Genomic DNA, 22,535 nt, shown 5'->3' on the forward strand with positions numbered 1-22,535 from the left:
CTCTGTTATTAATGCCAACCCTGGAAAAGTTAGTTTAACACACCATTTTGTCAAGTTTTTGAAAGATCTTTAATAATCCTAATGGTCTGAAAAAGCAAAGTAAGTGTAAAGTATCTCTTAAAAAGCATTTGCTACCATGCACACTAAGTACATGCCTGTAATCCCAGTAGAGGTAGTGAGATCAAGAAGAGTTGAAAATCCAGCCTCAGCTACAAAGCAAGTTCAAGGTAATCCTGGGCTATAGGAGATGACTTTTTTAAGAAGACATTTCCATTTTACTTAGATTAAAATGATGGCATCAATTTCTCAGCTGAAAAGTTTCAATACTTTTACATGAGTTTATATTACACAGGTTTCCAAAGAAGTCACTAAATGTGCATGATTTTCTTTACAAGGCCAACTTGAGGTAGGTTTATTTCATGTACCTGGCTGTGGAATAAGCATTTCTTAGTGATGATATTCCATAATTCATTACACAAGCCATAACCTTCCTTGCCCTCTTCTAATAGTTGAACACAAGAAAATAAAAAGGACTGGAGACTCACTTGGAAAATAGAGACTTTTAAATCTAACTGGATTCCTTAGTTCTATACCGAGTAGGCCCATGAGAACATGCTGTTCCTTTAACAGTTTGCCTGTTTGACACAAACCACGTCCAAGTACATTTTCAGGTTTATCAGTGCTGGCCTTTAACAGATCTCATTTTCCATCTAATCACAGAACGAACAGACAACTTAGATGCACAAGGAATGAATGTTTTAAATGTCATGGCTGTTACCAATTATCACTTTATTTCTGCTACAAAATTCACCAGAAAAAGGTACTGCAACAATCTAATATAAAGCAAATCTTTAACCAAAGAATATGGTATAGATCTTTTAAAAATATTCATACTTTATCACAAGAACTAGAGAAAAATTCAATTCTATCATCAGGACCAAGCTGAAGTTTCTGAGGTAGTAGAGACAGGTAACAGAAAAGTGAATGGAAAGAAGGAAGAAAAAAGGAAGGGAAGATGGGAGGATGGGGGGAGGGGAGCTAGCTAAGGAAATGATCAACTTATTTATAATGTAAAAATCAATGTCTTCCAAAGGGAACTACATATCTTAAGAAAAGACAGTATTCTACTTCAAAGCTAACTGTTAACTATACAGGAGCATAAAAATTACAGAAGAGCACTTTGGTTAACTCCTATCTTCTGTGGCTCTATCCATTCAGAAATGAGTCTATACATAAATGAGCACACGGATAGTTAAGATTACCATATATATATTTCAATTCTAAAATAAAATTATCTGAGTTGTGGTCCCCTTATTCAATGGTTAAGTACCATGCAGGAAATCCAAATATCTTAACAGGAATTAAAATAAGATTGCATATATCATATTCCTTCAATAGTCTGAGAAGCTCTATTGCTTTTAACAAAATTAGTATTAGCCATTCTAATACAGATATGTCAGGAGTACATAAACACAAGTACACCTGAAATACACCAGTGTTTAAACTTTTATTTCATACCATGCAAGATCAATTATCACACATTAAAAAGTGACAACAGCTATAAGCTACAATTTTACATTTATACATTGGAAAGATCTGTTTTCAAAAGGTGAACATAATTACCATATTGCCTGTAACAAGCATCAATTCAACTGTTTATATAGATTAAATTCACTATGAAAATTACTTTATAGCTGTCCACATTCTGTGATACTAATTCTTCGACTAACAGACCCTTTAGGAGAACCAAACGATTCAATCTTTCTCACAGTATCCATGCCATCCTTAACAAATCCAAATACTACATGCTTAAAGTCCAAATGTTCTGCTTTCTTCAGTGTTATAAAAAATTGAGAATTGTTGGTATCCCGGCCCCTATTGGCCATGGATAGTAAGCCAGGACCAGTGTGTTTCACATTAAAGTTTTCATCTTCAAATTTATCTCCATAAATGGACTGTCCTCCTGTTCCATCATGTTTGGTGATATCTCCCCCCTGTAAACAAAAAAAATCTTTCGGTTAATACTGACTAAAACATTAAAATACACAGAAATCATGACAGAGTAAATCCCAAATGCCCTATTTCTTTAAAAATACACTTTGAAAACTAAGAAATACATGTTTTGAGGGGAAAAGGTTTTTCCCTCATTCTGTTTCTAGTATGTACCAAACATTAGAAATCTGGAGCCTGTCAGTCTGAATGTCTGAAAAGGAATCGAGTGTCAAGTTCAATGCCAACTACGGTGTGGGAAAGCTGAAAATTCCCAAGATGAGAATGAGGGCAAGAAGAAAACCTTCCTAAGTTGGTGTGGTCTAGTCCTAGCAGATTTAACTATGATGGATGTATAGTGATACTCACTTGGCAAACAAAATCTGGAACTACTCGGTGAAAAATAGAGTTCTTGAAACCAAAGCCCTTCTCTCCCGTGCATAATGCTCTGAAGTTCTCGGCAGTTTGAGGAACGATATCTGAAAATAATTCCATGATTATCCGTCCTAGAGGTTCACCATCCGCACAAACATCAAAGAACACCACAGGATTGGTCTCCTTTGATAATTCTGCTGCAAGGGATACTTGTCCATTTTGGAGTTTCAATATATTTTGTTGACATTCTTCAAATTTTTTCTTAAAACACTCAGTCATCTCCTTTGTTTTAAATCTCACTGCCAGCTGTTCTACTTTTGCTTCTCCGTCTATTGGGGGGAGGAAGGAAGAGAGACCTTAATACTGAAGTAACTTACAAAGCACATATATCTTATAGATTTCAGAAAAGTCAATTGTAGCATGAATCTTAAAAGGTCTTATTAATGAAAACAAACCTGGAGCCAGGTATTGGGGTGAACGCTCCCCAGATAAGTTTATTAGGATGCACAATGTATCAGGGAACACAATATCACCATAGTCAATGAAATTAAAAGGCATTTGAAGGTAGTAACTCACCAGCATAATCCGAAGCAGTCCACACTAAAGCATTATTTGAAACATTTAAAGGTTTTAACTCCATGGCTTTGGTAATAACATGGTTTGCACACACTTTAAAAACTTGGTCTCTTCTCATTAGGATCCGATAATAATTCTTCATTGTATGCCAAAGAATCTTTATATCTCCAATACCTCTCTCTTTCCACTGACTGACATCTCTATCCCATCTATAAAGTTTGGCTCTTTCTTTGAACAGAATTTCTTCATCTTCTTCTCCAGACTTCACTTCTACCTATGAAAACAAATGAGAACAGCTATTATATAAACAGCTGTTTTATAACAAATTCCATTAACCAATGCCAACAGGTTTTACAGTATCATGGTAACTAACAACACCCTAGACTAGTAATATATCTGACTTGGTTAAGCAGTAAAGATGTGATTTATCATTAAATATTTTTCTATTATATAATATCTTACTTTTTGTGAAAATAAAATGCCTTTAAAGGTCAGAAGAGGTTTCAAAAGTGCTGGTTCTTGCCGGGCGGCAGTGGCACACACCTTTAATCCCAGCACTCAGAGGCAGAGCCAGGCGGATCTCTGTGAGTTCAAGGCCAGACTGGTCTAAAGAGCGAGATCCCAAGACAGGCACCAAAACTACATGGAGAAACCCTGTCTCAAAAAACCAAAAAAAAAAAAAAAAAAAAAATAGTGCTGGTTCTTACCAAGCATGGCAGTATATACCAATAATCCTAACACTTGGGTATGGAAGCAAGAGGATCAGAAGTTCAAGGCAAGCCTGGGCTATATGAGACCAGAGGAGATGTGGTTCTTTGCATCATGTGCAGCAATCCTAGCACTCCAGAGCCTGAGAAGCAGGAAGATGACTACAAGTTGGAGGCCAGTCTAGGGTACACAGTGAATTACAGGCCAGCTAGTGCTATGTAACAACATGCTGTCTCAAGAAAAGGCCAATTCTTTCTGTTTTTATACCATTTATTTTTATTTTATGTGTACGGCTGTTTTGCCTGCATGTGTTATCTATGCACTGCATGTGTCCAATGCCCCCGGAAGCCAGAGGAGGGTATCAGATCCCTTGGAAGCAGAGTTATACACAGTTGTTAGCTACCGTATGGGTACTGGGAATTAACCATTGAGCCATCTATCCAATCCTTTTATTATTTCTTTAAAGATGTATTTTATTTTTGATTCTGTGTGTGGAGGGGGGTGGGGGGGTGGGGGCTATGTGTACGTGAATGCAGGTGCCTACAGAGGCCAAAGGCATTGGACCCCGCTGGAAATTGAGCTGCATGGCATGGGTGCTGGGAACCAACAAGAACAGAACACATTCTCTACCCCTGAGCAGATCTCTGCAGCCACAGCAATGATGATTCTTAAAGTGTAATAGTAACTACTGAGATTGAAAATGAACATGATAATTTTCCTAAAACCACACTCTTCTCTATTTTGTCCCTAAAATTATTTTATGAAGACAAACATGATCTCCTAATGGCATAATAAAAATGCTTATGGCTCAGCAGGATGGCCAGTTAGTACACATACTTGCAATCCTGACAACCTGAGTTCAAACCCTGGAAAGCTATCCTGACCTCCACATAGCACCATGGCATATACATACCTGCTTCTATTCTCTAATACTCACTGTGGTATATGCACACCTACTTCCTTTCTTCCTCCCTCCCACCCCACTATCTAAACATATACACACATAGACGCACACAAAATAAAAAAACTAAAAAGAAAAAACAAAAATATTTCTAACAACTGCATAAACAACTTACACCAAGCATCATTTACGTAAAAACTCCAGGGCAAAGCTGAGTGCACACTTGAGTGGTGTTTGCTAACATGAGCGAGCAATGGATTAAATCCCCAGTACTACACATGAAAAAATTCAAAACAATTTCTATTTAAAGTCTGGAAACCTGGGCTAGAGATATGACTCAGCAGTTAGTAGCATTGGCTGCTCTTCCAGAGGACCTGGGTTCAATTTCCAGCACCCATTTGGAAGTTCAAACCATCTGTAACTCCATCTGTATGTAACTCCAGTCCAAGGGGATATGGCCTCTGCAGACAATAGGCACACAGGGCACACAGACAGGCATGCTCACAAAAGGCTCATAAACATAAATAATAATTTTTAAAAATCCTGAACATCTCATGTTTACCTGTTCTGGGAAGAAATGTAGGCAGCAGTATTAAAAAGAGAAATGAACTCAGGGCAAACGTGTACACTTAGGCTCCACTCACCTCTGGCAGGGAGACTATGGGTTCAAAATGAATGTCTTCGCTGTGGACCACTTCCTCATCACTGCCGTCCTCATCTCCACCACCTTTACTTGTTGACTGTGTGCCAAACACAGCTGCTCCAGTATTTGCCCACTGGAAATTTTTATCTGATAAATAAATTAGGCTATTTAAACTGTGAGCTTTAATTTTTGTTTTACATTTTGTAGATTTTGTAGATTACTTTCCAATTATTTCATAGGCACATCAAGTTTTCAACAATGTCTTAAACACACCTATTTGAGTTGTTTAAGGTAATAATATTCTGACAATTTCAACAACTATGGAACACAACTGATGGCAGCACATTTACAGGATAAAATACTACTTTAAGAAAGTACAACCAGGCATAATGGTGCACACTTTAATCCCAGCACTCAGGAAGCAGAGGCAGGTGGGTCTTTGTAAGTTCAAGGCCAGCCTAGCACATAGGAGCTCTAGCCAGCGAAGGACACATAGTAAGAACCTGTTTCAAAAGACAATTACTCGGCATAAGTAAAACTATAAATTCTAACGTAAAATCCTGTCAATCATTTCTAGAAGTTTAATGTGTTTCTATAAGTAGCATGACCTGTAAAATATATAAATACATGAACTAAATTTTAAATTGTACTATTTTAGTATTCTTCAACAACTTTTCTTCTCCAAACATCTTATACAATCATTTAAATGGTGCTATATTCACAATATGAAAGATCTTATGTGTAAATATAATGAAGTCTAATGCTAATAAAACTTGAAACACGGATCTCTGTGAGTTCGAGGCCAGCCTGGGCTACCAAGTGAGTCCCAGGAAAGGCGCAAAGCTACAGAGAAACCCTGTCTCGAAAAACAAAAAAAAAACCTTGAAACAAATAGCACCCACATGGCAGCTCCCAACTAACTGTATGTATGTAACTCTAATTCTAGAGGATTTGCCCGCTAAGGGCACTGCATGCATATGGTGAAAATACATACATACATGCAAGCAAAACACACACACACACACACACACACACACACACACACACACACACACACAGAGAAATACATCTTTTTTTGTTCTTTTTTTTTGAGGCAACATTTCTCTGTGTGACTGCCCTGGCTGTCCTGGAACTCACTCTGTAGACCAGGCTAGTCTTGAATTCACAGAGATCCACCTGCCTCTACCTCCCAAGTGCTGGGATTAAAGGAGTGCACCACCAGGTCCAGCAAATAAATAAATCTTAAAAAATAAACACCACTGATAAATGAAAAAGAATACTAATTAGTAACTTACTCTAGCACAATTTACACAACCTAATACAGAGATCCAACTTGTCTTAAAAAAATACACTCACAAATCCTGAAATACTAACAAATCAAATTTAAGAACACAAACATTTAAAGGATCAGTGCTAAGTTGGGGTTATTCCAAAACTGGAAAACATACCTGTATATGAGGAAAGGAAAGGCTAACAGCATTGACTTAAGTTAATAGAAAAGCCTTATAGCTATTATCATCAGTAATAGACTGTATAAGTCTAATTACTAAAACACTAAGCAAACCAAGGACAGGGCCACCCCACTCAGTCACACCATGGAAAGGACTGCCTTTTTCAGTTACACTTGGCTGACATGATCATTAATGTCTTTCCTCTTGATCTTACCTTTAGTACCAAAAGCAAAATCCCCAGAATTGCTTGAAGCCAAGTCTGCAAATGACAGCCCTGTACCACTTCCAAATCCAAACAAAACAGTCTTACTTTCCCCTGCAAAAAGGAAAAAAAAACATTTCCTATTTAAGTTAAGATAGACTTTAAGATATACATCAAAACCTTACCTAAGACCCAGAAGTAAAAGGACTCTCTGTACTTCAAGTGAAGGGATGTTATAAACTACATTTTTAAAATTTAGTATTTATTCTTCTAAAATGCCTTCAAATTCAAGACAAATTTTTGGGTTATTTTTTACAAACTACATTTTAAGTTACAAAATACATTCAATTCTAAGCTTGTTTAATAACATTGAACTTACAGGTTCTATTCGCAATCAACAGGAATTCTAAACCAAATTCCCTCAAAAACCACCGCACTGCAGAGCTGCCCACACTGAGCTACGTAACGGGACTAAATAGTTTCTGCTTTGACAAGTTCTTCTACTCTCAAACAAGCAAAGGCAAGGTCTTCAAAGAAATCTGTACCAAACATTGTTTAAAGATTGATTATTTTTAATTATGTGTTTATGTGTGCCTGTGTGGGGGTAGATGTTCATCAGTGCAAGCTCCCGAAAAAGCCAGAGTGAGGGTACTGAATCGGCTGGCCTGGAGGTATAGGTGAGCTGCCTACCACGGGTGCTGGGAAGTGAACTCAAGTTCTCTGTAAGAGCAGTAGACACTTGTACTAAATTTTTATGTTTTCTTTACTATAAATATGCCCACAGATTTGCTCATCTGAGGTTTGGAGGCCTTCTCTGAACTCCACCAATGCAGTTTCATGATCTCTGAAAATGTAGAGGTTTTGGTTGTGAAATTACTTTTTTGTCCCAGTATATTAAGATTCTTAGGTGCCCATAAATGTACTATTGGTGACCTAAGTTGGGACTACTTCTGGAAAAAAAACAAAAACAGAAACAGGTAGTATAGATAAGGTCCACATATAAAGAAATACAATTCACATACAGTTCGATTGGCTTTGAAAATTATAAATTTATAAACTCAAGATCCATTTACTTTTGGAATACCATCTTACAAGGACTCCAATTTGCAATAAGGCTCGTTAAGGAAGGGAATGGCTCAGTTGTCTTTAGCCTACTGGCTATGGGTGGGTTAGGACTTCTGTTGGTCTTTTCTGTGTCGAACACAAAGATTGCAAGCCCAGAGCCACTTTGAGATCTTTGGCAGCAATTAACTCTGCAGCTCACACACGATTGAGCCTGTATGATAATGAGTATTCAGAGACGGGTAAGGTGACCTGTTGACGTCACATGCAACCTAAGTCAGAAGCTCATTTTCTAGTAAAAGGGGTACCTGTAGGGTCCTGGCCACTGTTTTGGGTAACTGTTGCCTTGCTTGCTGACCTTGACCTTGATATCCTCCCTATGCTAATTCCCTCCCGGGTTCCACCCTCCTGAATGCTTAAGGGAAGTCCTTGTCTGTGTATCCTGCCTAATGGGCGTTAACAGCTTAGATGCAAGATTGTAAAACATCGGTAGCGAACTTCTGCCCTCCAGGGTTTTCCCATTGTGCTGTAAGCCTGTATTTAAGACCTCCTCGCAGGGCGGTGGTGGCGCACACCTGTAATCCCAGCACTCGGGAGGCAGAGGCAGGTGGATCTCTGCGAGTTCGAGGCCAGCCTGGTCTACAGAGCTAGTCCAGGACAGGCTCCAAAGCTACAGAGAAACGCTGTCTCAAAAAACAAAAAAACAAAAAAACAAAAAAAAAAAAAAAGACCTCCTCCCTCCTTCAATAACGGCATTCGGCAGAAAAGAAAAAGAAAAAAAAAAAAAAAAGAAGAAGAAGAAGAAGAAGAAGAAGAAGAAGAAGAAGAAGAAGAAGAAGAGAAGTATACACACACTACCACCAAAAAATTAACAGGAAAAAAAGAAAAGAAATACAATTCACAAAGACACTTCTTCCAACTTAGAAAAACTGCGACACATAGTAATACAAATAGTAATTACTGTAATTGACAAATTAGTAAGTTTTGAGGCTTGTACATATTTTAATATCATAAAAATATTAAGCTCCTACTATAATGATTCATAACTAAAGCACTGTGAATATGAGTAATACTAATATAACTCAACAGTCAATTAAAAATATTATATAACACCAAGAAAATGACCATGCAAGCAAATTATTCTCTTTTATGCAGACCGGTCAATCATAAGGCTTTGTATTCCCTAATAGCTTAAAATCAGATGATAGGCTGGGTGTGGCAGTGCACACCTTTAATCCTAGCACTTGTAAGGCAAAGGCAAGTGGATTTCTGTGAGTGTAAGGCCAGCCTGGTCTGCATAGTGAGTTCCAGGCCATCCAGGGCTATACAGAGACCCTGTCTTTAAAAACAAATAATAATAATGAAATAAATAAACCAAATAATAAAAATGTTGTTATTTAGTGTTTTATTTATTGAGAAGGTAATGACTTGATTACTGTGACAAATACATTATGCCCCTATATTCACCTTAAACATTTTCAGCTAAGTTCTTAGATTCAAACCTATCTTTAAAAGTCTATTTTCTCAAACATACAGGCAGTATCTTATATATTGCAAAATATAAACACATGACCAACTCTTACCTTGGCTTGGGAATTCCGTGTCAGTTTCTTTTCTAGTACACAAATCTACAGGCTTGTCCACAGTCCCAGAAACGGGGGATGAGCTCCCAGACTTGGTGTTAGAATCAGGTTCTTCAGACTTACAGACAAAAGAGCTTGTCACGCCAGTCTCACCTGCAGACTCATTACCGACTACATCAGTCACTTTCTCACTCTGGGATTTCTGCACAGAGGAAAGAATAAAACGCTTTACCATTAAACCATCCCCTCCTCCCCACAAAAGAAACACAAACAGAAAATTAGTAAGTACTTCTATAAAGTGTGGTGTGTGTTTTTAATCTTTCCAGTAATCACTGAAAAGGAGGAAAATGAACAGTCATGAAAACTAGGAAGGGACAGGGAATCTAAAACTAATCAGTAAACTTTGACCCAATCCACCTCACTGATTAAATGAATGTCAAATGGTCTAAGCACTAGTAAAAAGATTATTCAATCAGGGTTGTTTTGTTTTTAATACAAAAACCACCAGGGGTTGGGGATTTATGTCGCTAGCAGAGTGTTTGCAGAGCAATTGCAGGGCCCTGGGTTTGGTTCCATGGAAAAGGAACACACACAGGACATTAACAGAATGATGCTCAGGGTCTAGGAGGAGGATAGGAGGTTGGAGGGATTGGGAGCCTAACAACACAGACAGATAAAAGGTTAAAAAAAGTAATATATCACACACATACACAAAAAGAAGGCTGTATCTTTATCAAACAAAGCAGATTTCAGGAAAAATTCAAGATAAAAAAAAATGATCAAGATGAAAGATCAATTTACCCTCCTAGAATGGCAGGGTACGAACCATCTCAAATATTTTTCTCCATGAAAACACAGAGAAAGATGACCAAAATGAACTCTTTCCTCTACTCTGGGAATTAACCAAAGAACCACAACAATCCAAGGAGTTCTCACCCAACTCTGACCTGGAGTTAAGGGAAGGCCAGCTTTTGTAGCACTGGCCTACTCTTGCTCCCTTTTCTGTCCACCCAACCCCTCATCTCAGGCCTGCAGCAGTTTATCAACCAAGAGCCAGACAAGCATGAAAAGACGATGTTTGCCAAGCATTTGGGCATGACAGAGGAAAGGGGCTGACTGACAGAACATAGAAGGTTTTTAAAGCAATTAAATCGTTCTGTAAGATATTAATCATTAGATATTTGTAATAATTCATAAAAAAGCACATGGAGCAATGTAATTATATAAACTATATATACTCATAGACCATAATTGAATTAAGCTATGAATCACTAAGAGAATGCTATGTACAAAGTCACCATTTTCAAATGGCATACAACTGTCTAATGCATGGGTCAAAATGAATTGCAAGTATTCTGACCTGAATAGAAATGACAACAATACACCTAACTAGTGCTTAAGGGACAAGATCATTTGTATAAACAATGAACATGCTCTGAAATCTGTACTCATGCTTCCACATCAGAGAAAAAGAAAAAGAGCAAAGTAAACCCAAGGCAAGAAAGAAATAATAAAGAGCAGAAATCAATGGAATTCAGCAAGGGGGAGAAATGAAGCCAAAGTCTATTTATACTGTGGGGGGAGGGGGTCAAGAGCCACAGAAAAGATAAAGAGCAGGAATGGGGAGAGAGCAACATAATAGAACAGAAAACAAGACAAACTCATGAAACTGATGCACTCTCTACTAGATCAATGAAGAAATAGCAAAGAAGGTAAGGTAGTTCAATACTGAACCTTCCAGCACTGGAAGGACTGACGATGGAGCTGGGTGGTGCTAGCCAACACCTGCAATGCCAGCCCTCTAAAGATGAGATGAGAAGGTCCCAGGAAGGTCAAAGCCAGTCTGTACTACAATGTGAGGTCCTGTCTCCAATACCAAAATTCATAAGCCAAAGTTTAGTCTACAAGTCTACAAATTTCAATTTGAGAATTCCTTCAAAGTCATAATCAGAACTCATTCAGTAACAGAGAGACAAATAACCTAAACAGACATTCCAAACAGAACCTTCCATTTATTCGTTTTCAAGGTCTTAAGAAAACCCCAGTCCTAGTATGGTTCCTTTAGTTAGAACTATCAAACACTTAAGGGGAAACAACATCAATCAGACAAAAATCTCTTTTAGAAAATAGTTGCACAGAAAAGTACTTCCCAACCTATTTACTATATACCATTAACTTTCTTTTTAAAGGTGAGATTATGTTGCCCTGACTGGCCTGGAATTCAGAGATCCACCTACTTCTACCTAGAATTAAAGGTGTGGATCACCACTCCCAGTCCAGTATTAAGTTTTAATTTTTACTTGCATTGTATGTGAGAGATTATGCACAAGTGAGTTCAGATACCCACAGAGGCCTGAAGAGGGTACTGAGCCCCCTGGTAGTGTTGTGTAAGCTGACTGGCGTGGATGGGTGCTTTGACTGAACTCTGTCTATCCAGCCCTGATACTAATTTTTATAAGGAAGCTAAAGTTAATACCAAAAAACTACTCCAACAGTATTTATTACCTGTGAACATTCATTGTAAAAGTAGCAACAAAATTTACACAAATAGAAACTAAATGATACAAAACTGTTCTATACCATAACCAGATGAAGTCTTTCATAGGAATGTCAGAACCATGCACAAACTGAATGAAAAGATCTGTATCACTTCAGCAAAGACAGACAGTAAGATGGCACGCCATTCATTATTCACTTAGGGTTAAAAACTCTTACTCAGAGACTCTGGAACACTCAGCCCTAAGCAGGGTGTCTCTATAAAATTCCTTCTCTCAGGGCTCAGGGAACCCTGCAGAAGAGGAAGCAGAAAAAGCCTATGAGCCAGAGGAGTGGAGGACACCAAGAAAACAAGGCCTTCTAAAGGAACAGGATCAACCCACTTAATGACCTCAGAGACTGAGACAGCATGCCCAGGGCCTGCAAGGGTCTGCACTAGGCTCTCTTGCATCTCCATTACGGCTTCCAGTTTCGTGCTCTAATGGGATTCCTGAGTTTGAACAAGTGGGTCTCTGCTGCTTGTGCCTTCTCCTGAGCTCTTTTCCTTTTGTTTGTTTTTGTCCAATTCTGATGTGTTAAGTTTTTGTTTTCTCATATTACATTTTATTTTATTACTATTCCTTAGAAGCCTGTTTGTTTTCTAACGAGAGACAGAAAGGGAGTAGATCCAGACAGGAAGTGAGTGGGGAGGAACTGGGGGGATGGTAGAAGGAGGGAAAAGAGTAATCAGGATATATTTTGTGAGAAAAAAAATTATTTTCAATAAAAGAGGAAAAAAATTGTATCAGCTATAATTTAACCATTAAAATTTATTTATTTATTTTTGTTTTTTTCGGGACAAGGTTTCTCTGTGTAGTTTTGGTGCCTGTCCTGGAACTCACTCTGTAGCCCAGGCTGGCCTCGAACTCACAGAGATCCGCCTGGCTCTGCCTCCCGAGTACTGGGATTAAAGGCGTGCGCCACCACCGCTGCCCAGCTAACTGTTAAATTTTAAACCAATTGGTTTATACAAAGAATCTTGGTGGTGTTTTAACTGTTATAATTTAATCTGGGGTTTGATACCGTAATGACTGAGTGCTCTCTCTTTATGTAACCCAACCCAGATGCTTGCCAAGGCCAATTGTTATCATTCGGGAGTAAGATTTTCAAATGTACTCCATCACAGAGGCAAGAGAAGCGAAAGGAGACGCGGAGCCAGTCTGACCTGTGCTTCATGCACTTTCTGAAGCTCTGACTGAAAGTCCTCCCCATTTCCATTGTCCTCATCTGTGTCGCTGCAGACTCCACAGAAGAACGTAGGTGGGAGCTTTAAAGTATCTGCTTTTGCTCTCTCTTCAACTGTTGGCTTCTTTTCCCAAACAATCACACATTCTCTGTCATTATCTGAAAAAGCCACACAACACAAGCAAAGACACAATCAGAAATCCAATCATTCCACGAGTGCAGTCTGAGGTTTTCAATGCAATTTAAAGACCTCCAAAACAAGGACCATGAATGCTCAGGAAGCCAGCCCACTGCCACCAAAATTAATCAGTGTTTTTCAGCTAGTGTTATTTTTTAAAATGTTTTAAATGAACACTGATTTAACACATAGATAAAACTGGCAATTACAGATCAAATCAGACTCAGAAGTACCTTTAAAAGATAGGACATCAAAAATGTATAAACATACCTGCTAGATTTTCTTCCAATGGTCTGTATTTTTCTAAGTCATCCAGATAGAGTTTTCCATTAAGCTTCTTGACAGCCATTTCAAAATCTTCATCTTCAAATGCAATTCATTATATTGAATAAGAGAACTTTAGTAGAACAAGGGTTTCCTAGCCACAAACCTAGAAATGATCTCCACTTTCTTTCCCTCTGTCTCCACAAGGTACTCAGTTCTGCCCATCACAGACCTTCACCTCCTCCCGGTTAGGTTCCACTGGGCTCCCCCCACCTTTGAACATTCTGTCACTTCAGCACAGCTCCAGTCCTCGGTCACCAGGCCCGACAACGGACATTCTACCACTGCCCAAATGACCTTACTGGGACTCTGAGGGTGTTACCTTTCTCCCTCTTTGACTTGAATACTTCTGGAATTATGATTATTTCCAATTTCCTCAAAAAATCTGCCTGGCATACAATAACTAACTTTTCAAAGGGCTTCTTTAATGAATGCCATTCTTCTGATTATTACATCCACTGAGTATTTTATATATGCAGGGTAAACACCTACCTCTAAAGACATCAGTCTAAGTTCTAAAAGTCTAGTTAGTTAGATTTTCTTTTCTTTTTTTTTTTTTAAGATTTATTTATTATGCATACAATGTTCTGTCTGTATGTATTCCTGCAGGCCAAAAGAGGGCACCAGATCTCATGATAGATGGTTGTGAGCCACCATGTGGTTGCTAGGAATTGAACTCAGGGCCTCTGGAAGAGTAGGCAGTGCTCTTAACCCCTGAGCCATCTCTCCAGCCCTTGTTTCTTTTTTAGAAAGAAAGTGTGACCCTATACTCGCCTGAAATTCCCCATGAATACAAACTCAGCCATCCTACCTGAGCCTATCAAGTGTTACAGGCACTGCCGTGTCTAACAAAAAGTCAAACTTTAAATAATTAAACTATACTCCCAATTACTAAGATTACCAGGAGTAATTTTCAGTTAACAAAAGACTTACCATCCTCCTCTTCTTCACTAACATAATCTGGCCTATTCTTATAACAAAAGAAAGTTGGAGGAAGCAGCAGTTTGTCTGCAAGAGCTTTCTGCTCAGGAGTGGGAGTGAGTTCATACACAATGAGAACATCAGTATCTGGAGTGAGATCTTCAGGTTTATTCTTCTCTTGTGCTGTAACCAAGTCAAAACAGCTGATCAGACAAGGTAACCAGACTACAGAGAACAGGAACCTTATCTATAGGTTAAAACAGCACACTGATAAAATAAGAACACATACTTTGGAACAAACCAAGTGCTTTAATGATCAGGAATTATAATTAGGAGCCTGGTTTAGTGTTCTATTAAAGACTCTTAGAAAATACAAGTTTTTTAAATCCTTTTACTAGTCATTGGAAATTATTAATTTCTGTAATATAAAAAGTATTGCTATAATCACACTCCATACACTAAACAGTACTTCAGCAAAGTATCCATGCATTTACACCTGAAAAAAATTATCTTCAGGATTATCCAACATAAAATTAGTGTACCCAGAGTCAACCTTCATTAGTTTCTATAAAGAAAGCAAAGAACTTTTAACTGCAAAGGATGGCAGGTAATAACACTGTATCCATTTTTTTGCATATTTCCAAGTGTAGAACTAGATAAAATTAAACAATCAATCTATAGTTATATTTTATGTATCAAGACAATTTCTGTGGCTAAAAACACCCCTATCCACTCCCACCAAACGAAAGGACAAAAATTTAGAGAGGAAAAAAAAAAAAAAAAGAACCCTATACAAGAAGTCTATTCTGATATATTAAAATTCTCTAGCTTGTAAGAACTGATAAACCAGTGCCTTACAGCAGTCATGAAATATGCATGTACCGGCTATAAGAGGGAAACATTCTCTAAAGCCACCATGTCTACTATGGGAGCCTACCCACATGTGACTTCCTAACACTTGCAAGGTAAACTAAACTAAGATGTGTTGGAAGTATGAACATGCACACTGGATTTTAATGCCTTGTCATAAAAAAAGAATGTAAAATACCTTCATTATTTTTAAATCCTGATTAAAAGTTTACTACATATATTTTGTACATATATAGTAAATTGAGTAGATCATTAAAAGTTATTTTCTTTTATGCCACCGATTTCTTTTAGTGTTTCATTTTCTATGTTGCTCACAGACAAATTTAGACACACAGATCACACTTTATTTCTACTGGACAGTATCACTATAGAGAACTGGTACCTACCCTTCTGCAAGGTCAAGATGCATTACTGGACACATTTCCCTCATTTGCTCTTAATGGGGCTTCTGTAAATTCTAAATACTAAACGTTCTAGTCAAGAAGCGACACATATCTAGAAATGATCGGCACTACATAAGGAACACAAGTTCCAGAATGGTAGCTGTAAAAGTGAGGTCTACTTTCAAACACAGTTTCTACCCCTAAAGAGACATGTTTTCTACACAGTCTACTGCCCTCCTATCTGGATACTGGCAGAGAGTAGTGACTAAAGTCAAAGATTAGGACACCAGGTCTCCATTAAACAGAGTTGAGAAGGATAAAGTTCAGTGAAGCAGATAGACAGACAGACAGACATTAAGCAGAGTTGAAAATGAGGCAAAGAGCTGACAAAAGCACACAGAGCACACCCAGATACATTCTAAAACGAGTATTAAAAGCTGTGTATTACACCAAAGGGATGCTCTGTAAAATGGCACTCTCTAGCACGCACACTGCAGTGTTAGGTACTTCAACTCAGCCAGCCACAACTCCTCGGCTAAGGACTACCGGCTGCTAGTCAGTCAGTCACCTCCCACCAAGAATGCTAGCTCTATACCTTGGCTCTCAGGTTGTGAGGGTGGGATGCTGGTCCAAAAGGTCATTGGATTAGATTTAAAAAGGCTAAAATTAAACCCTAGGAAAATAAAGAATATTTCATTTTTTTAACGTCTTATGAAACAAAATGAATGACTCTTTAATATATAAGAAGTCAGACCCCTCAATTTATACCAAGCTAGTTGTCTTACATACTCATTTATCCCCAAGGTCTTTCTTTGCTAATTTAATAAGAGATGGCAATACTAACTCATACAACATACATGTAACATCTCAATATCACATGCTTCAAGTGATTTTAAAACGAAACACTGAAGGATCGACATTTAAAAGACTGACTCAAGTGCATGAGTCTTTGTTCTTACTATACTAGGTTCTCTGGCTCTGCTTTATGACCCATGTCATACAATCTGTTAAGTTTGAATACTTTAATGAGTAAACTTCTTCAGGGGTTAAACTTGTCCGTTCCAATACTTCTGAATGTTCACTAACTAGTGTTTCTGAGACAACTTTGACTGAAACATCAGTTTTCTGAAGAGTCAAAGACACACACTTAACTCTAAAGACTGCGTACTCACCCTTTTCTGGTGCTTTAAATGTGTAACTCGGTGCAGACTCCTCCTGTGGACAGGCAACATTTCTGACTTTGCCATCTGAAGATTGTCTGATGTCAGTCTGTGGCTCACACTTGTCAGGTTCTACATTTCCTTCAGATCCACTCTGAACTGCTGAAGTAACTTCATCATTGCTATTTTTCAAAGGTGCATTAAAACTAAATCCAAACAAAGATCCAGTGGCTGAACTGTTGCCAAATGCAAATGGCTTTGATTTTTCGCTACTAAAAATGCTTTTAACAGACTCTGAGCCGAAGACAAACTTTGGAGGAGAAACCACTGCTTTTGGTGTTGTTTCAGAAGTGCTAGATGTTTCTCCAGGTTCGGAAGTTGCATCTACTACCTCCTCTCCCTGAGTTAAATCTGTCCTTTCTCTTGTGGTTTCTTCTAAAACAGCTACAGCAATTTTACCACATGGTGACTCTCTAGGAGTGCTTGGATGAGGAACATGAGGTGTTATCAAAGAATCTTTTTCTTGAGCTGTTTTTGCTTCATCAAAAATTTTCTTAAATGAATCTGCAACATCCTGTAGTTTAAAACGAACAGCTAAAAGTTCTATTTTTCTTTCTCCATCTGCAAAATCACATGCAGTCCATACCCACACTCTTTCCGTCCCTTTCATATTTTGCAAAGTCATATCTGGAGTTATTCTGTGATTGGCACAAAGTTTTAATACTTGGTCCCTTCTCATCACTATGCGAACTTGCTTATTATCATAATTCTGTAAAATCTTTATATCACCAATGCCTCTTTCTTTCCACTGACCAACATCTTTATCATATCTATAGAGTTTTGCTCTGTGACTAAAAACAACTTGTTCATTTTCCTCACCACTGGATACTTCAACTAGATCAGGTAAAGGTACAACAGGTTCAAAGTACTGTCCATCTCTCTCTTCTTCTTGAGTAACATCAGATTCTTCATCAGTGCCAACTGAAGTTCCACTCTGGTTCAATTTGGCAGGAGACTTAGATGGACTCAAAGCAGATTTGAAACTGAAGTTAAATCCTGTAGTTGACTCACCAAAGCGGAAGAGGTTTTTCCGCACAGGGCTGCTTGCCAATGGAGAAGCATGAACTGAGCTGCTGCTGACGCTGTCATCCAAGGCATCTTCCCGTAAGTCATAGTTATCCCATTCTAAGGTAGGCCCTGTGTTTTCAGGATTCTGCTTCACTGTTGGGTCTAAAGCACTGGAAGCATCCGCACCTGAACTTGTGTTCTCTTCATCAGTCACCTTTACTTGATCGTTTGTCAAAAACGTTTTGAAATCTTTCAGTCCACTCTTCATCTCCTCAGCTCTCTGTATTAACTTAGCAGCCCTGCCAGTATCTACAAGTTTATGGGGTGTCTGAAGTGGAATGTCTAAGAGAAGTCGCTGACACTCCTCAAATTTCTGCTTGAATTCTTCAGCTAGCTCTGGTGTTTTAAACTTTGCAGCCAGCTGCTCTAGTTTGGCATCACCATCTGAAAAGTCACTAGCTAGCCACATCCACGCTCTATCTGATCCTGAGAGCGGCTTCAGGTTCATTGTAGTGGTTATCCAATGATTGGCACAGACTTTGAGTACTTGTTCTCTCCGCATCAGCATTCTGAGTTTACCATTGACCTCATTCTTGAGGATTTTCAAGTTCCCCAAGCCCCTTTCTTTCCACTGACTTATCTCAGCATCAAATCTAAACAACTTCACCCTCTGTGAATACAAAACTTTTTCATCTTCTTCTCCTGTTACAAGCTCTACTTTTTCAGGCATCTGCACCACTGGCTCAAAATGGATGTCATCACTGTCCTCAGTCTTATAGGCATCATCATCTTTCTCAAGGTCAGAAGACGTATTTGCTTTCTCAGCCACTTTGCCACTTTGTGATGAGAATAATTTTTCTCCTGCACCTGAAAATCCCTTGAAATTAGGGTCTTTCTTGCCAAACTGGAACCCTTCCCCTGAAGTTGACTTTGCAAGGTCCGCAAAGGTGAAAGTACTGCTTGTCTGACCAAAGACCACGCCGCCGCTACCACTCTTGTGAGCACCAGCATCGGGAGCGTGCACACCAGCGTCGGGAGCGTGCACACCAGCATCATCGTTTCCACCAGGTTTTTCACTCTTCTTCTCTTGACTGCCCTGCTCCTGAATGCCAAATTTAAAACCATCAGCAGATACAGGAATGGAAAAACTAAATCCGTCCTTGATGGACTTAAATTCTGTATTAGAAGAACTCTGAAAGGCAAAGGAAGGTGTTTTTTCTTGATCCACATGCCCAAATTTAAATTTCTGCTCTGTAATGCCAAATTTAAAATTTTTTTCTGGAAAGTTACTTTTAAATTCTGTTCCCACTTGACTTCCTGCAGATTCATTTAACTGTGATTTTGAGCCCACTGTGAAAGCTGAAGGAGCTTCTACAGTAGACTTCTGAGTTGGCTTGGAGGCTACACAAGCCACACATTTTAGAGAAGAGCTCTCATTTTGTACAGAACAAACATTACACTCCCACTGTCCTTCCTTTTTGGCAAACAATCCTTCAAATCCACTCTTTGGAGATTTGCTTGTCTCTGAAGAGGCAGAAGCCGGCGCAGCAGTTGTAGGTTGATTTTGTTTATTTGGATTCTGACAAGCAATACACTGAGTAGCACTTGCTTCATTTCGGACTAAACACTGGCTGCAATCCCACTGTCCTTCCTTCTTGGCGAACATACCCTCAAATCCACTCCTGGGAGCCTTACTCATCTCTGGAGTACCAAACTTGAAAGAGGTGCTAGATGGACTCGGTTTAACGGGATTCTGACAAGCAACACATTTTATAGCATTTGCTTCATTTCTCACTGAGCATGAACTACAATCCCATTGTCCTTCTTTCTTAGCAAACATGTCCTCAAAGCCACCCTTTGGAGTTTTACTGGTATCTGAAGTACTGGCCTTAAAAGAGGCAGGTGATGAAACAGAAGACAGAGCCTGTTTTCCTGGGTTCTGACAGGCAACACATTTTGTAGAACTTCCTTCATTTCGGACCAGGCATATATCGCAATCCCACTGGCCTTCTTTTTTAGAAAAAACTGATCTGAAATCACTGTCAACAGACTTAGGAAGATTTCCCTGCCCAAATTTGAAAGAAGTTTGAACAAAAGAAGATCCATTTTTGTTAGCAGACTTTGTGTTCTGACATGCAATGCACCTAGATACAGTGGGTTCATTTCTTACTAAACAAACACTGCAATCCCAATGACCTTCCTTATTTGGAGTCATCAACGTAAATCCATCTTGAGCATTTTCTGGGCCAGTTTTAGGAGCAAAGCCATTTTCATTAATGAATGGTGGTCCTAGGAGCTCTTTACTGCTGGCTGGGTTTACATTTTGGCATGATACACATTTCTTAGCAGCTGCAGCATTCCTAAATGAGCAGCTGCTACAATGCCACCAAGACCCTTCCTTCTTTACAATTTGGAATTCAAAATTCAGATTTCCCCCATCTGATTTGCAAATATCCTTGTTATCAAGAGTTGTGGGTTCTTTTACAATTCTGAGAGTATGATTTGGTGCAGTAGACACATTTGTTCCTGAGGCTTTTAAAATGTTCTGGGCCTCTTCAAATTTACACTTAAATAGTGCTGCTTCCTCCGGAGTTTTGAATCTAATGGCAAGCTGTTCTGGTTTTGGCAACTCATCTGCATAATCAAGGGCATGCCATACAAAAGATCTATCTGAGCCAGCATTTGGTGTGAGTTTCATATCTGGGCTAATGTAATGATTTGCACAGATCTTTAATACTTGCTCTCGTCTCATCAGAAGGCGAATTTTACCAGATGTTCTATGCCTGAGTATCTTTACATTGCCTATCCCACGTTCCTTCCATTCTTTGGATTCACCGTCAAAACGGAACAACTTTGCACGATTGCAAAAGAATTCTTCTTCATCTTCCTCACCAGTTTTTACTTCTATCTTGTCAGGGAGAGGTACCACAGGCTCAAAGTGAGGGCCATCATCATCCTCATCCCCATGAGCACTTCCTCCATCTGTTTCATGACTCTTATTTGCCAGCTCTGAAGCAGGCGTGGCAAATATAGACTTTCCTGGACCATGAAAAGTAAACATATCATCACTTCGCCGAAAACCAGAACTCTTCTGCTGGTTTGGGCCCATGTTTTCTGTAAGTGTAATTCCAGACACATTTTTGCTTCCAAAACTGAATGTATTCCGAGACCCGACAGTCTGACCAGACACTGGTTTGGGTCCACTATAGCCATCTCCTTGCAAAGGTTTATCTGAAGTGAGAAGACCCAAGAGACTTTCACTATTACTATAAGGTGCTGAAGGAGGCTGTGTCACAACCTGTGGTGATGAAAATGTGAAGTCACCATCATTTGATTTGAAATTTGAGTTAAATTTAAAGGGAGTTGGCTGTGTTGCATGTGCTGGTGTTGTCAAAGGTGGCCTTATAACTTCACCCGGCATGGGCTGAACAAAATTGGTTTTTCCAAATTCCATAACCTTTGATTCTGCTGACCTTGAAGCATGAGCTACAAGTGGAGGCTTTGTGAAATACCCTGGTTCTGGCAAAGGTGGATTTGTGCTTGTCTGTTGAACATTGTAATTAAAGTAATCATCACCCCTGGGTGACAGAATTCCTGTTGCAGGAGACTCAAACCGCAAGGGAGGACCATACATCTCCTGGGAGAACATACAAGCAGATGAACTCTGCACTGGTGGTGTGTGCATCTGTTGTGAATAGGCATAAATATGCTGCTGGGGTGGGAGCCTATTCATGCCATAAACTGGTCCCTAAAAGAAAAAAATCAAAATATTTTATAGATTAACCATAAAACTATAAAGAGCTACATACAAATCAACTCTCACAAACCTCAAATTAGAGTATTTTCAGCAGATAGAACCAATGTACACAGAACATCAGGAGACACCAATGGTGCTACAAAGACACCCGCATATTTACTTGGCATGTACTGATAAGACAGCTCCTTAAAATCTACACTTACAATGACTAGAAAAAATACCTTCTTCATTCACTAAACGATGCTAATTAACAGTCATGATTATGACTAAAATTCACTGAGCATTTATTAACGTATCAACTGGGCACTGTTCTAAACATTTTAACTCATTTTAGGATCCTCAAAAACTGTATTAACTGTAATATTAGTCTCATTTTAAATTAGATAGCCTAAGAGGTACAGAGGTTAAAAAAATTTGCCCAAGTCACAATAAGCAGAGAAAGACGGGTCTAAATGCATCCCCAGCTCTCTGCCCTTAAAGTCTTCATTGTCCATTACTGTTGTAACATCTGGTTTGAGTCAAAGGGATGGCAATACACCAGGCTAGCAAAGCAGAAATCTATTAGCCCTATTCTTACCAAAATACAAGGATACAAGGGCTAAAACTACCAGTCCTCCTATATTTAAAATGTTCCAAATGTTTCGATTTACTGTTAAAACACAAA

The 22,535-nt window shown here is 38.8% G+C and overlaps 2 protein-coding genes across 2 annotated transcripts in view; both read right to left on the reverse strand.

The window, feature by feature from the left end:
* Positions 1–1,488: 1,488 nt before the first annotated feature.
* LOC131893825 (E3 SUMO-protein ligase RanBP2-like) lies at positions 1,489–13,391 on the reverse strand (the record flags this gene model as incomplete). Its single annotated transcript, XM_059243913.1, has 7 exons — positions 1,489–1,994; positions 2,359–2,693; positions 2,941–3,214; positions 5,194–5,339; positions 6,858–6,959; positions 9,491–9,692; positions 13,191–13,391. Coding segments are annotated over 7 exons (1,566 nt in total), but the record flags the coding sequence as incomplete, so codon positions are not given.
* Positions 13,392–13,553: 162 nt separating this feature from the next.
* The window catches only part of LOC131893826 (E3 SUMO-protein ligase RanBP2-like), a 42,424-nt gene continuing 33,442 nt past the window's right edge, over positions 13,554–22,535 (reverse strand). The window contains exons 20-23 of the mRNA XM_059243914.1: positions 17,059–21,862; positions 14,646–14,816; positions 13,659–13,751; positions 13,554–13,564 (exon numbers count right to left, since the gene is read on the reverse strand). Coding sequence (XP_059099897.1) covers positions 13,554–13,564; positions 13,659–13,751; positions 14,646–14,816; positions 17,059–21,862 — 5,079 coding nt within the window. The remainder of the gene's footprint in view (positions 13,565–13,658; positions 13,752–14,645; positions 14,817–17,058; positions 21,863–22,535) is intronic.

The sequence above is a fragment of the Peromyscus eremicus genome, chromosome 16_21 (assembly GCF_949786415.1).
Source record: "Peromyscus eremicus chromosome 16_21, PerEre_H2_v1, whole genome shotgun sequence".
Taxonomy (NCBI): Eukaryota; Metazoa; Chordata; class Mammalia; order Rodentia; family Cricetidae; genus Peromyscus; species Peromyscus eremicus.